Source organism: Echiichthys vipera (assembly GCF_963691815.1).
Source record: "Echiichthys vipera genome assembly, chromosome: 2".
In the NCBI taxonomy this organism is placed as follows: domain Eukaryota; kingdom Metazoa; phylum Chordata; class Actinopteri; order Perciformes; family Trachinidae; genus Echiichthys; species Echiichthys vipera.
Genome location: NC_139827.1, coordinates 36,487,441 through 36,504,353, shown reverse-complemented (window position 1 = coordinate 36,504,353; position 16,913 = coordinate 36,487,441). Strand labels below are relative to the sequence as shown.

The 16,913-nt window shown below is 41.0% G+C and overlaps 1 protein-coding gene across 1 annotated transcript in view; it reads right to left on the bottom strand.

Moving 5' to 3' along the window:
- Nucleotides 1-1,699: 1,699 nt before the first annotated feature.
- LOC310959938 (uncharacterized protein) overlaps nt 1,700-16,913 on the bottom strand; it is a 38,877-nt gene continuing 23,663 nt past the window's right edge. The window contains exons 4-6 of the mRNA XM_083931492.1: nt 15,186-15,242; nt 6,347-6,511; nt 1,700-2,424 (exon numbers count right to left, since the gene is read on the bottom strand). Of these exons, the coding sequence (XP_083787618.1) occupies nt 2,317-2,424; nt 6,347-6,511; nt 15,186-15,242 (330 nt within the window). The 3' untranslated portion in view covers nt 1,700-2,316. The remainder of the gene's footprint in view (nt 2,425-6,346; nt 6,512-15,185; nt 15,243-16,913) is intronic.

Here is a 16,913-nt window from a genome sequence, read left to right as displayed (position 1 = left end):
AATGCTGGAATATAGACGCAGCTAATTCGCTCCGAACCAGAAAGTCAATCCGCCCCCAAGACAAGACCCCCTTCCTGTGTGCCTCCTGGGGATAAAAATCAAAGGCGGAGGTGACACTCCCCGCTTCTCTTCCTGCTCTTCTGGACCCATGCGTCTCTTCACCTCTCTATTCAGTGTTTTTTTCCGCTGCTGTTTTTTTTTTTTTCCTTTGTTCTTCAGCGCATAGTCTTTACTCCTCGTGAAGAACACATTTTTAACTTCAAAGTATGATTTTCCTTTGTTCAACTTCGTTGCTCAAGAGTTCGCAAGAAATGTTACTTTATATTTAGTTTTCTTACTAAAGTGTTTTTGTTTATTAATCTATTTTTATCGCGCAACTTTATAAGTCTTCAATGATATGTTTTTATATCCTTTTATAGTTATAGTAAAGCCTCTCGTGTCGATTTTATTGCATTTGTCCGGCCGGCAATTTGCATTGGTCTTTGCGTTACACCAACTCAACAGAATCGGTCAGAACTTCTTTCTGACCACCCACGACAGCTAGAGCCAAGCGACCTGAAGGTCCGGAATCCAAACCACAGGTCCGTCAAACACCGGGACTCGGACCCACGGACCTAGCATCTCTACTGTGAGGCGCCTAGGCGACTGTATTATCAACGGCAAAGTAAGGTTGGCCTTTTACTACAACTTCTGGTTAAGACGTTGGTGATAATTAAGTTCTGATCCGAGTTCTGTTAACAGAGCCAGTTTAAGTCCGCCAGTAATATTATAAAACAGCCCCTTAGGTCTGAACTACAACCCTTTGTCTCTCATCTATTCAGTATTGCATTATTCTGTATTATCCTTGCCAGTTAACCAAATAAATGTTTATAACTTCAGGTCGTTGTGAGAATCTTCCCTTTTGTGCAGAAGTTGATGTTCACTGGTAGATTATGCTACGAACTATCGCGTTCGAGACGAGATTGATAAAATTTAAATAATCAATTACTTTATGTTGCTAACAGGTATTAAACCTTCACCAAAGTTTAATAAACATCCTGTCTTATTTTGGTGTGGTGCCTTACTTCGAGGTAAAATAAATCCTAAATGTTTTATGTTGTATGTCGATAAAATAGTATGTTGTATAAATTCTAAATAACAAATATCCTGATGGATCGGTCTCAAAGGCCTTAGAAGGTCTCATAACAATCAGTGAAGAATTGGCTGAGAATAATGGTTTGGGTACAGGATTGAACAGTATGTTTGACACTGGATTTGGTAAATGAAAATATTTAATTCTGTTGGTTTTTGCCTCCATAACAGTATCTGTGGCCATTCTCACCTTGAACGGGTGTTGTTGCATACCGTGTCTCAGAAGCCTGAGGAACTGACTGATCACTACAACATTAAACAAGGAGGCTCCATCAGATGTCCTTATTAGAGAATAGTGAACAGGAGGATGAGTTAGAGGAAGAGGATGAACTACTACTCTTTATTTTCAGGGCGAGACATGAGTGGCACAAGTGTCCTCATCTCACTCTCAGCAAGAAAGTAAATATGCATGTTTCCCTAGTGTCAAACTAAACTTTAAAAGGTGTGACTCATGGTAAACACCTTCTGCTATGCTTCTGTTGACCATTTAGCATGGCTAACTCACAAAGACAGTTGTCAAACAAGTTACTTGGTAATTATATAATAGAATATCGATTACTGACCAGTATTGAATTTTCGAGGCTGATGTCTTATTTTTTTTAATTAAATCAATAATACAGCAGTATTTCAAACACATAACATAAACAATCCATCTCGATATGCATGCTTGAATTTTGACCATATTTGAATTGTGTGTGTGTGTGTGGGTCGGGGGGGGGGGGGGGGGTGAACCAAACTATGTATTGATTGGGACATTTTACAGTGCAAAAATCAACGTGTTGTCTGGTGGACAAACTAAATGACCTCAAACTGTTGTATTTTGTCATTTCTGTACTGACATGTAGACTGCTGTTACTGATCAGACAACATACACACTGATACTGATTAATCTAGAACTGGCTGATGGTGTCAGCTGATGTATCTGCTTTCTGTTTAGCTCTATTATTAGTATATGATATGAAAATAAAAAACATTTCCGTGTATCTTACTTGCCATGCCGTGGCCAATAACCAAGCTAACAATGCACATGACATCAATAATTTAGTCATAATTAATTAAGTGGTTCTCAATTCTATTGCTGATATGCAGTAATTCAACATGTGTGCCTGCGTGCGTGTGTGTGTTCGTGTGTGTGTGTGTGTGTGTGTGTGTGTTTGTGTGTGTGTGTGTATGTGTGTGGGTCCGTCAGTCTGTTTTGAGTGCTTTGAGGGCGGAGACGGACAGGAGGCAGTGCAGGAACACGGCCCCAGTGTCGTAGAGCAGCAGCATCAGTGTCACACTCCAGCAATAGGCCTGCAGGAGACATGATGACAAATTATTCATTTATATATACTGAAGTGACTTTACTCTTTATACATTTACAGTCATCTACAATAATCTTCATAGATAGATAGATAGATAGATAGACAGATAGATAGATGGATAGATAGATAGATAGATAGATAGATAACTTTATTTATCCCCGAGGGGAAATTAGGTCATCGTAGCAGCGGTACAAAACAATTAGAAGTACAAAAAATAAAATACAATATAAAACACAAAATATGAACAACAATAAGAGTACAGTATCGCAGATAAACACTGTATTACAATATACTTGGATTTTAAGGTGCAAGAGAGAGAAAGGTGCTGGTGGTAATGAGTTTATTCCCTGAGCGTTGCTCAGTGTTGCTGTGAAGCATTGTACAGTTTGATGGCAGCAGGTAGGAATGATTTCCTGCTCCATTCTTTAAGGCAGAGAGGTTGAAGGAGTCTGTTGCTGAAGCTGCTCTTAAGCTTGTCCAGGGTTTTGTGGAGGGGATGAGAGACATTGTCCATGATCACCAGCAGTTTTGCCAGCATCCTGTGCTCCACAACCTCCTCCAGGGTGACAAGCTTGGAGCCAATAACAGACCCTGCCTTCTTTATAAGTTTGTTCAGTGTGTTCGCATCTTTTGCTTTGATGCCCGCACCCCAGGACACCACAGCGAAGAAGACGGTGCTCGCGACAACAGACTGATAGAACATCTGAAGCATCCGGTTGCAAACATTGAAGGACCTGAGCCTCCTCAGGAAGTAAAGCCGGCTCAGGCCCTTCTTGTAGACTGCCTGCATGTTTGCGGTCCACCCCAGTTTATTGTTCAGAACAACACCCAGATACTTGTAGGAGTCCACAATTCATTACATAATCTACACTACATCTTGTCATGAGACAGGACTATCCACTCCTCTTCCAGTCCTGCATGTCCAAGTGTCCTTGAGCAAGACACTAAACCCCAAAATGCTCCTGAAGGCTGTGCTATCAGCAGTGTTGGGCATGTTACTTTAAAAAGTAATTAGTTACAGTAACTAGTTACTTCTCCCTTAAAGTGACTGAATTAGTAACTAAGTTATAAATAATAAAAGGAACTACTATTGAAAGTAACTATTGTGTTACTTTTAAGTACATTTTAAATGCTCAAATGTGTCAAAGAATTTGGACCCCACCTCCACCGCTCTTTAACGGAACTAAAAATACATGTGCATGTTGAAATATTTATGATAAATATGAATATTATAATGAAATGGACACTGAATACAATAAATTATTAACAGGGTACACAAATCTAAACTATCTTAATGTCACTGTGGGACAAAGTGAGACTAGCCTCCAATCAGATGTCATGTATTATTGTAGATAATTTAATTACTATGTGTATATAGCACAATAGATGTTTTTGAACTTTTGATATTTATTCTATTATATTGAGAGAAGTCACAGTTGAATTTCATGAAAAACCGATGTGCAGAAGCACAGCCATTACAGGGCATTATTTGCAATTCACATATACATTCGTTCCTTTAATTTCATGTAAGGAAAAGTAATGGATGTACTACATCCAGTTCAAGAAGGCTACTTTGGGATTACCATGAGTCACTATTCCTGTTGTTGCTTGGTGACTCAGGCCTTGTCCACACGAAAACACCAGCCCAACTCTCCCTCGGATTGGCTAATTTTACTGTGGCGCGTAATTTTAGTAACGCGCCACAGTTGTTGGCAGTAACTGTAACGGCATTGTAACGATGGGAAGAGTAATCTATTAGATTACTCATTACTGAATATATCAGTGACCAGACCCCGGATAAGCGGTTGAAGATGAGTATGAGTTACTGAATATAGTATCAATATTATTTTTTAACGCCTTGTTTCCCTCACCGGCTATTAGTGTGTGAATGGTTTGATTACATTGATGAGAAGATGGCACCTGGCAGCCATTTACCATTCTCCTGATCTCTTTCTCGTTCAAAATCAAACCATCTATTGTCATATACAGTTAAAACAAGTTTCCCTGGACATGGTAAATGGACTTGTACTTATATAGCGCCTTTCTAGTCATCTGACTACTCAAGGCGCTTCCGATGTCTGTCACATTCACCCATTCACACAGACATTCACACTGATGGCAGTGGACATCTACATACCATCTAATCTGGTCTAACCATTCACACCACATTTACACACCCATGCGCAGCACAGGGAGCAATTCGGGGTTCAGTGTCTTGCCCAAGGACACTTCGACATGTGGACCGGGGGGAGATGGGGATCGAACCACCAATCTCTCGAACAGAGGACGACCCACTCTGCCACCAAGCCACAGCCGCCCCACATGACATGTCCACTCTTAAAGTTTCGTGCAGCAGCTTTGGCGGGAAGATATAATTGCAGGCGAGCCTTTGGGATCTCATCTCCCCGAGTTCCTTTGGAAACCCAAAAGTTTCGACTGTATGAAGTCTTCTTTAAACAGTCCTGTAATAATGATAATAACAACAATAATAATAATAATAATAACAATACATCTTTATTTGTATTGCACTTTACAAGTGCTCAAAGTGCTACAGAGCCGAATAGAAACAATTTAAAAATAAAAGGTAAAATGAAAAGTAAGTAATAAGTTAAAAGGAAAACATCGAAAATACATTTATCAAAATGCTTTGGTGAACAGGAAGGTTATATGGTATATTTAAAAGCATCTGTAGTCTGCGGGGCCCTCATGAGGTCAAGGAGGGCGGTTCCATAACCTCGGAGCAGCCGAGGAAAAGGCCCCATAACCCATGGTGCAGAGCTTGGTTCTTGGGACTTGGAGGGTGTTTGAGGTACCAGAACGGCGTTGTGGGAGGAGGTCTGGGGGGTGAGGAGTTCTTTCAGGTATAGGGGGGCATGTCCGTGAATGCACTGGTCGATGAGGAGAGAGACCTTGTACTTGATTCTTAGTGGGAAGGGGAGCCAGTGAAGAGATTTCAGGATGGGGTGATGTGATTGGTGTTGCTTACCCTCATCAGGATCCTGGAAGCACTGTTCTGGATGTATTGTAGCCTTTGAATGTTCTTGCCAGAGATCCCGATGAGTAGTGCATTACAGTAATTGAGCCTGGAGGAGACAAAGGCATGGACGAGCTTCTCTGCACCTGCCAGGGTGAGTGATGGACGGAGTTCAGAAATGTTCCTGAGGTGGTAGAAGGATATCTTACAGATGGGTTTGATGTGGATGTCAAAAGGAAGTTGAGGATCCATTTTAACACTTAGGTTAGTGACGGATGTGGAAAGGGGGATGTTTTGGCCGGAGAAGGTGATACTGGTGATGGTGGATGAGCGTAGCTGATGTGGAGTGACAACTAGGATGGCTTCTGTTTTGGAACTGTTCAGCTGAAGAAAGTTTAGCTTCATCAATGTGTGTGTGTGTGTGTGTGTGTGTGTGTGTGTGTGTGTGTGTGTGTGTGTGTGTGTGTTTGTGTGTGTGTGTGTGTGTGTGTGTGTGTGTGTGTGTGTGTGTGTGTGTGTGTGTGTGTCCTGATCCGGATCACAGACTGACTGTGGCTCATTCAGCCCCCCAGGTGACGTTTGATGATACAAATGAACTTGTTGCTGCAGGTTATATTACATTTGGCAGCATATATAGAGTTCTATGTTGTTGTTGTTGGGTTGTAAACATCTCATGATGTTTATGTTTGATGAAATTTCTCATTTAATAGTGAAACATTTGGGAGGACTTGACTGACTCGACTGAATGGTCACTAAAGTTATTTTAGGGAGCTGGGTGAGAGAGATGGTTAGCCAGTTAACCGATCATTACTAATGAACATCCAACATTATAACAAGATACACAGTATATGAGAGAAAATAAGGAAAAGCAAAATAGGTCCACTTTAAGAAAAATAATAAGAAAGAAAGAAAAGTTTAATGACAGCCTCACACTGACCTTCAGGTGTTCCCCGGGACACCTATAGCTTGAAGTTCTATAATCATGGTCACCAGACAGACACAGATCTTTGTTGTGTTCAGTGCTGAGGCTGTAGCTGTAGATGCAGAAGGCAAGCAGTGCTCCCAACAGGCCAACCACGTTACTGCATGCACAACCTCGAAGCTGTGGAGGGTGGCAGTTAACTTTCATCACCGCACTTTGAAACACCTATACACTGATTATATTGTTGCAATTAGAAACACTTATTACACTGTTAGTATTATTATTATTATAATAATAATTATTATTATTACAAGTTAAGTAATATTACAATGGCCCTACAAAGGCTTCGGCTGTCACTTATGAGTATTATATTATAAGATGGTTGCAATATTATGAGTTTGTATTCATACAATGTTTTCAGTTAGACTATAGCCCCTTTTATACATGCACTGCAAACCTAAAATGACCTAGACATTACTCATTACGATATACACTGGAGATCAACATTAGAGGACAAAGTACTAATACTTCTGAAATACTATTATTTTTTACTGTTCAGAATTTGATAGAATATCTGTTGTGTCTATACTACTGCTGTACTAGCATGTTTTTTTAAATAACCAAGGAACTTCAACAAAAACCCTTATTTTGTGAAAAAAAAACAGTGAGTAAAATTAGAGAACACTTTCAGATCCCTCCCAGTTATTGGTGTTATTCTGGCACCTGGGGACAGTTGACTTCATTGTTGGACACACCCTATTTATCTGCCGCTCTCCTGGTTACTTTGAAGATGGTAAGCTGCTCTAAGGTGACTGAAACCCTAAGACAGCAGGTTGTCCAGATGAAGGCCAAAGGGATGACCCTCTCAGCCATCAGAGAGAGGTTGGGTGTTCACAGTCTGTGATTTCAAGAATATTGAAACTTTATGAGGACACAGATTCATTTAAGTCCCTCAAAAAGGCTGGTTGTCCATGTAAAACAATTGCACGAGAGGACAGCAGCTGAGTTGGTCTCCACTTCAGTGCTGAACAGGACAAGGATCTGTCTCTGCACTCAGTAGCTGTGTTCCAAATCGTTCCCTATCATAGAAGTAGTGCACTATATAGTGTGTATGCCATTTTGTAGTGGTGTTCGAATTCTCCGTGGTTAATTTTTTATTCACTATATAGTCCTCTATAAAATATCCATAATGCACAGCTAATTTTAGTGTACATATGATGTACACTACATTGTACTCCCGCATATCACAATGCTATGCGGTCGTGTTTTACCTGAGGAGAAGAAGTAGAAAAGAGCTAACTGCAGTTATGAACCGTTACGAACAACTGTTACAAACAACCGTTACTCACGTGCTCACTAGTTCCTCACAAGCTTACTGCTGTTACTCGCTCTTGAAATAAATGAAATTAAACTAAATTAATTAACCACGGGCTATTACAGCTGGCCATCTGGGCACACAACCATTGTTAACAAAACCACACATTAACACCATCTAAATTTCGACAAATTATTCTGGATTTAACATTGAAATGAAGAAGCAACATAAATACAACATTTGACCGTCCTCCTGAGTGCAGGTTTGTATCATGAACAGACTGAAAATGAGTTTACAGCTCCGTTTGTTTACATGATGCTGGACGCACCCGCTTCCGTCACACATATATCCGGCACATATACAGACGCAACAATTTGTTAGAAAATTCCAGTGTATTGTCAGAAATCTTGTTCGATCTGTAGGTACTTTGGGTTTAGTTGGATCAATAGTGTGACTATCAAATGAAATATTTGATGAGGAAAATTAATAAAAATTACTAAAAATTAATAACTTCAATTTATTGAAAACGTCACACGGAGAACCAATCAAATATAGGGCCTTGACTCACGTTCAGATTATGAGATTGAGTATTCTCAATAAACTTATCGTTAATCAAGTAAATATTAGTTATCACCAATAATTATCAAAGATAATAATAAAAATGACTCTAGTCAAACCAGAGTTCCTCGGGGCACCACCGTCATAGACGGAGTGATTACTAATATTGAAGTCTCATGTAATATATTAAACTACTAATTAAGGGTTGAACACCAATAAATGTAATAGTTTCATTAGTTGAAGGATTTAAAGTTCTTTTCTTAGTAGAAGCTGGCTCATTCATCTTTGTGTAACATTAAATAATCAGACATATGGTAAACACAAACATTTATTAACAGATTAATAAATGCAACAAACAAAACACAATAAACTAACTAAAGCTAACAGCAAATGTGTGTGTTTGTGTGTGTGTGTGTGTGTGTGTGTGTGTGTGTGTGTGTGTGTGTGTGTGTGTGTGTGTGTGTGTGTGTGTGAGAGAGAGAGAGAGACAAAGAGAAGTGGTGGGGGCTCGGTCCCCTGCAGAGAAGGTGTGAACAATTAAGTTACATGAAGCACCAAAGCCTGATCTCTCGGTTCTTATGACAAAGTTACAATTGTTTCTAGCCGTTCATAAAGTCCTATAACATGTAGTAATGCCCAGTTGGTGATTAGTTACCAGTCCATGAGATGGGAGATGTTTTGCGTTGCTTGATGCCAGCGGCTGGGTGAAGAGGAAGCTTCGTGGTGAAAGTTCTTAGGCAAAAGAGGACTCGGATCGCTCTGTGCTGTGCTCAGTTGAGGATAACCGCTTGGTTAACCTTGCTGGTGATCCCACGCCATAGGCCAGGTCCAGGGCCGAGGGGACAGCGGGCAGCTGGTCCCCTGGATCTGCAGGGTCGCATAGAGTTGGAGAAGAGTAGGAGGAAGAGAGTGGGAGGAAGATCCGGTAGAAAGAGAGCGAGAGATGTGGGGCTTCACTTTATATAGGCCCAGGTGATGTCATAGTCAGTGGTCAATTCAGCCAATGTACAGTTTGGGTGCCTTGGAGAATTCACACCTGGGTGTGACCTGTTGTGGGGGAGAAGGCATGGCAGCCAGGCTTTTTGGGCCTAGTCTTTGAGGTCTTTGTTCCAGCAGGCTTTGGGCCTACTTTTAATCAAACTGACAGTTCGAGTTAATCCAGAAAATGAACAATCATCTTTGGGTGCACCTACATATCCCCCCGATGTCCTTGAGACTGCACCCGATGTGCGGTTTTAAGGGCATCTTTCACAGTCCATAGATGTACAGAGTTCATTTGTCAGTTCATTTAGTGTTTGCAACGTTTTGGGCAGTTATTTCACCAACTGGGAATTGGCTAAACACTACTATTATCTCGACTAGGCAAGAACAAAAGTTACAAAACAAAATCTAAACATGACAATGGCACTATACGAAATACATAATAAACATTGATTCTCAACTACTCTTCAGGTTAGTTAGAACAGAAGTGTTAGTTATGTAAATGACTTAGGGTGAGATACAGATGATATGCAGCTGTCAGTTGCATGAGGACAGTTGTATGATTGGTGTGTCAATCACGAGATGTGTCCTAAACTAGTGTTTACCAGTGAGCTTATTACAAAATACAAGGAGTTGATCCAAAAGTATTTGCAAAGTTTGTACAAGGTGTTAAGTCCTATCACAATTTGGGTCTTATTGAGTTTGCTGCGGCTGCTAACAAATCAAAGTTTACCAATTTAACTGTAAGAAAAGTAAGGCTGCTGAGCTTGCATTAATCTTACTATCAGTACAGACGGACTGTTACCTACAGAACCGAGAGGAGCGGGCTCTGGAGCTCTGTTGTTTGAAGTTCTTCTTAACTCGTGGCTCAGGGCTGTAACGCTGCCTGTAGCCGTGTACAGAAAGACACTCAGAGGCGCTGTCACTGTCGGATTCTGAGCTGCGGTCAGAGATGCTGTGGTCATCATCTGAGCAGTGGTTTGGCAGGTCATTATGCTGGGCCAGGATCTCAGAATATGGCCTTCTACAGCTCCTGCTCTGGGCATGACTATCCCGTGGCAGCTGGCGGACATGGCGTTTACGCTCTGCGTCCCTATGCTGTGTTTTGTCCCCCCCTTTCGATCTGTTCTGAGGGTGGGGTTCTGAGACAGAAGGTCTGTTTGACCTCACGGTGTTTGAGCTGCTGGAAGCAGATGTTGTTTCCCTTGCTTTGCAATTGACAACAGTTTCCCAAGCCACCTGTGCTATTTTCCTAACCTCATTAAGAGAGAGGTTATCTTTTCTTGTCTCAAGAATAACATGCATACGTATACAAGGATGAAGATTCTGCAAGTACAGGGACTTAAAGGTTGGGTTCTCTTCTAAGCCTGGTGCATTCTTTCCTTGAAAGTATACGTGTCTCAAACGTCTGTAATAGTCTCTGGGACTCTCTTGACGGGAATGTTTAATTTGACTAGCTGCAACCAAAGAAGCGATTTCGTCTGCAGTAGAAGCAAATTCTTCTGTCAGTGCATGACGGAGCTCATTGTAGTCATTTCTGACTCTGGCAGGTTGAGACTGTATAACTTTGCGGACAGCTTTTGAGCTGGTTTTCCACACAAATTTAACTTTCTCTCTCTGTATTGCATTAGGCAGGTCAATTAGATTTTGATCTAATTCCCTAAAATGGTCCTCAATGTTATGATCACAGTTGTCTGGATCAAACACGTCCATATCTTTAGCTAGAAGCTCAAGCTCTTCAAGGCGGGGACATTGTGAGGTCACCGTTTGTGAAGGCGAGACTATGCTAGCTCTGTCATCACTCTCAAAGTGATGCAGTGAGGAGGTAGAGCAGGACTGAACTTCCCTGGTCAGCTCTGGAGAGGGCGTTAATCTCTCATTGATGGAGGAATTTGCATTTGAAAGGCCAGAATCAGCATGGCTGAATGACTTTGGTGGGGCAAGAGTTTCTGATCTAAGCCCTAACAATTCCTTTTTGTGGGAGAAGAGTTGTGAATCTGCTGAGTGCAAATCTTCCAAATAACGCAGGACTTTGTGATTTGCTATCTGAATTTCACTAATGAGACTAGCATTTTGAGCTTTAAGGGATTCTATCTCCTTTTCTAATGCTGTTTTGCTCTGACAGACAATGTTAGTTTGCCGGTGGAAGTTCAGGAGCAAACATCTCAACACTGACCCTTTAGATGTGTCACTGAGAAGTGAGTCTATTTCTTTACTGCACTCACTTAAGTTCACTGTGTTAATGAACTCAGGGTAGCCAGGCTTAAGGCTTTGTGCTAGGGAAGAAATGAAATTCTCTACACTTGGGTTCTCCATTGTTTCAAATGGAAGGTGAGATTAAAACTTGTTGTCTAGTACAACAATGCAATTGTTTTGGCTCTGGTGTAGCTTGGCAGACACCGTGTGATGTGACTTGGGCAGTACACTAGCCTAAAACAACAGTTCCTCTGATCTACACTATGTGGGTAGCTTGCTTCCTGCACGGGGAGGGGGAACTACAGCATTATGTGATTCTGGGACCAGAATTTACACTAACTGAGATGCAGGGCAGTCAGTCAAGGAATAATATCTATAAAGTACTACTCAAGCTGAGACACATGGAAGAAACAGCTGGGCATGTAACTTTATTTCACAGGGCTGATAGCACACTGTGAATCTATCTCTCTCCACTCAGGTTGAAATGCAAGGCAGTTCCAACAGTTCAAGCTCTCGGGTTCATAGGGCCGGGGGCACACTATGAGTTAAGGGGAAGGAGCACTTAATTTAGCAACAACTTATGACAAGACTCATTAGATTGCATTGAATATGTGATATTCCAATGCTAAACCAAACTTCAATAGCTAGCAGCAACAGCAAAATCTTAAGGGTAACTATCAGGCTTACAGAGGTTATCAATATTCTCAAATCGCCATAGCTAAATTTGGAGAATTAATCAAATAACACCACTTTGTACTTGTTTGTAAGTACAGCTGGATGTCTATTCCTGTGGAAGACAAGTGGGGTTAAATGGAACGACTTTTGGAAAATTTTGGACGAAAAATCCAAAAATTGTAAAATGTCCAAAAATATGACGAATATTAAATTTCACACAATTATGAATTATTGCCAACCAACATAACTAACCCTCACACGGGGCACCAATGTAGGTACTTTGGGTTTAATTGGATCAATAGTGTGACTATCAAATGAAATATTTGATAAGGAAAATTAATAAAGAAAAATTACTAAAAATCAATAACTTCAATTTATTAAAAATGTCACACGGAGAACCAATCAAATATAGGGCCTTGACTCACGTTCAGATTATGAGATTGAGTATTCTCCACAAACTTATCGTTAATCAAGTAAATATTAGTTATCACCAATAATTATCAAAGATAATAATAAAAATGACTCTAGTCAAACCAGAGTTCCTCGGGGCACCACCGTCATAGACGGAGTGATTACTAATATTAAAGTCTCAATATATTAAACTACTAATTAAGGGTTGAACACCAATAAATGTAATAGTTTCATTAGTTGAAGGATTTAAAGTTCTTTTCTTAGTAGAAGCTGGCTCATTCATCTTTGTGTAACATTAAATAATCAGACATATGGTAAACACAAACATTTATTAACAGATTAATAAATGCAACAAACAAAACACAATAAACTAACTAAAGCTAACAGCAAATGTGTGTGTTTGTGTGTGTGTGTGTGTGTGTGTGTGTGTGTGTGTGTGTGTGTGTGTGTGTGTGTGTGTGTGTGCGTGTGTGTGTGTGTGTGTGTGTGAGAGAGAGAGACAAAGAGAAGTGGTGGGGGCTCGGTCCCCTGCAGAGAAGGTGTGAACAATTAAGTTACATGAAGCACCAAAAGCCTGATCTCTCGGTTCTTATGACAAAGTTACAATTGTTTCTAGCCGTTCATAAAGTCCAATAACATGTAGTAATGCCCAGTTGGTGATTAGTTACCAGTCCATGAGATGGGAGATGTTTTGCGTTGCTTGATGCCAGCGGCTGGGTGAAGAGGAAGCTTCGTGGTGAAAGTTCTTAGGCAAAAGAGGACTCGGATCGCTCTGTGCTGTGCTCAGTTGAGGATAACCGCTTGGTTAACCTTGCTGATGATCCCACGCCATAGGCCAGGTCCAGGGCCGAGGGGACAGCGGGCAGCTTGTCTCCTGGATCCGCAGGATCGCATAGAGTTGGAGAAGAGCAGGAGGAAGAGAGTGGGAGGAAGATCCGGTAGAAAGAGAGCGAGAGATGGGGGGCTTCACTTTATATAGGCCCAGGTGATGTCATAGTCAGTGGTCAATTCAGCCAATGAACAGTTAGGGTGCCTTGGAGAATTCACACCTGGGTGTGACCTGTTGTGGGGGAGAAGGCATGGCAGCCAGGCTTTTTGGGCCTAGTCTTTGAGGTCTTTGTTCCAGCAGGCTTTGGGCCTACTTTTAATCAAACTGACAGTTCGAGTTAATCCAGAAAATGAACAATCATCTTTGGGCGCACCTACATATCATTCCCTACGTAGTGCACTATTTAATAAACACTATATAGGGGATAGTAAGTGAGTGAATGAGGGAACGATTTTGAACACAGCTAGTGTCTTACCGTTTAAGACTTTTTGGACTGAAAGCCCACTCTGCAGTGACCAAACCTCTCATCAGCAGAAAGGATAAAAAGGCTAGACTTGCCTTTGCTAAAGAGCATGTTGTATGGACAGAGGAGAACTGGTCCAGAGTGACTTCAGTGATGAGAGGACATTCAATTTATTTGGGTCTGATGAAAACATTATGTTGGGCGTAGGACTGGGGAAAGACTGAACCCAAAGTGTGTAAAGAAGTCAGTTCCATTTGGAGGAGGAAATGTCATGGTTTGGGGGTGTTTTCTGAAGCAGGAGTTGGGCCTCTTGTACAGCTAAATGGCAGGGTGAATGCAAATGTTTCTGTGAACCTCCTTCAGCAACATTCAATACCTTCACTGCAACTGTCTCCAATTAGCTGCAATTCTCGTGCAAGACAATGTCCTCTGTCACACTGTAAAACAGGTTCAGCAGTTCCTTGAAGCTAGAAAAATTGAAAGAATGAAATGTCCAGAGTCCAGATCTAAACCCCATAGAGGATCTCTGGAAAATCCTTGGCTACAAAATAATGTCTAAGAACCCCACTACAGTTACTGAACTGTGGTAGAGACTGAGTCAGAATGGACGCGGATCACACCAGAGCAGTGTGAGAAACTAGTGATGTCCTGTGGGCGCAGATGTGCTGAAGTCATTCAAAGCTGTGGCCTCTACACTTTCTGTTCATTTTTTAATCCTATAGAAGAAGTCATTGTTGAAATATTCTCTTCTGACACAGTGGTTATTGTTCACTAATTTTGATCACTGTTTTTTTCACAAAATAAAGGTTTTTGTTGAAGTTCCTTGGTTTAAAAAAAAAAAAAACATGCTAGTACAGCAGTAGTATAGACACAGCTTATATTCCTTCACATCATGAACAGTAAAAAAATAACAGTATTTCGGAATAAATCAAGTATTAATATTTTTTCTCAAATTTTGATCTCCAGTGTCCATCAGAACGCCATTGACCAATTAAGTCGGACAAGACATCATAAGGAGTTTACATTGTGATCTCCATGTGAGCCCATGTGTGAGCCACTTAATCTCTGGTGTATCCGTTGATAATTAATGGGGCGTGTTTATGACATTTCGCTGCGGCCAACACAAAAGACAACAAAATTACGAAGGTGAAGAAGAAGGGTGAGTTAGACAAAAATGGCGATGGAAATGTCTGAAGAGATGACAATATTCGAAAACATGTTGGCCCGTTATTTGTGACCAAATTAAGAACTGTCTCTGTCAGTAAGGTGTAATCTGCGTCATGTTCCGCACCTGCCTCCCGTGGCTTTACCCAGACCACCTACTCTATCTCCGGACCTGATTCTCCTGACACCAGTTCAGATGTGAAAACAGCTGAAATGTTTGCTGACCAACAAATCTTTAGATTAGCTTGTTTTGTGAACGTACCAGTAGTTTACTCGAGTTCCTCTCATTGGCAATGGTGAATGATCCTCCTGCCACAATCTGCAATACACCAACACATGCACACATGCACACATGCACGCGCACACACACACACACACACACACACACACACACACACACACACACACACACACACACACACACACACACACACACACACACACACACATCCACACACACACACACACACACACACAGTATTGGACTTTTAAAGCTGCTTTCATCAGAGAGAAGGAAATTAAGCAGAATTGAGAACCTTGTATATCACCATGTGATCTCTTTTTGAAATAATATATTATTTCATCCATATTGACACTGCAATATGACCTCATTTTCTCCATTTAAAGGATAGGATCACATTTTTGTCTATCTTACAGTCACACCCACATGTACTCTTAAAAGCTCAGTAGGCATTTTTTTGGCAGCATCAGCCAAAAACGTCCATGATAACCTTGGCGATAATGTAAATGAAGAGATGTGAGAAAAGATAGGACCTCTGTGTCTCTCCTAGGCTGTTTTCAGTCTGTAAAGAATCTACCCTGAGACGAAAGACGAAAGACTTTGACCAATCACAGAGCAGCTGAGAGAGCGAGCCCTGTAATTGGCTTTTTTTACTAAAGTATATGCACGTTCACGTCTCTTTGGTGGAAACCCAGTCTGCAGCAATGGCGGAAGACAGGTTAGAATCAGTTATAATTCTGTCACTATTTGAGTTGTATTTTGTGTGATGTGATGTAATTTTGTATTTTGCATTGAGTATTGTGTTCAATGTGATTGTGTAAATTGCATTGTCACAATGTAAAACTGCAGGATCCCTGGAAGAATAGCTTCTAGATATGAGGAAGCTAAATGGGATCCAAATAAACAAACAAACAAACAAAAGATTGTGATTCCACGGTTGGAAACACCTGCATTCGGTGCAAGACAATCTAAGAAGAGGAAGACGGATTCATCAAAAAAAGAGTCTAAAAGAGAGTCTGACAACGAACGCATTGCATTTCAAAGGTGGAGAGAAGTTGGGGATAACATTGGTTTGAACTTGGACTCGGAGCTTGCTGTTCTTCTCTTGGACAGGTAAACTGCTAAATGATTTTTCCTTAACAACTCCAGTGGCTGTGATGGGGTTTATGTTGTGTGGACCGAGTTACAATGGAAACAGCCTGATCACAGCTGCTACCCATAAAGCATTGATGGAGGTTGCTAATACGTTAGCCTCCTGCTAACCGTAGCCAAAAGAATACAGCTGCTGCTGATACAAGCTCAGGTTTATGTTGCTACATCAGAGTCCTGAATCAAACTATTCCACCTCAAACATTTTCTCATACCTACAAGTTTGAGAGGAGTGACAGTAAATTCCCTTCTATCATTTTAACAATCGCACTCATGATCGAAATGATTGAGTGACGCATAAGCAGACTGATACAGGCGAACATATGAGTAAAAATAGTCACCCCGGCCGTCTAATGAACTCATTCAGCACTGTTCACTATTGCCTAAATATTTATAATATTTACTATCGCTCATCTGTTAAAAAAAAGTATTTTCTTACCTGAGACTCAGACATTTTACTTTTCACTTAAAAAAAGAAGCTTTGTCAAGTTGCCGATTGCCTCAGGCAGGGACTGTTGGGTGCGTGTATGAAGCATGTGCATCAGATGCCCGTGGTTGTCTGGTGGGAAGAGCTTGGGTAAGAGCTGAGGCAATGTCACC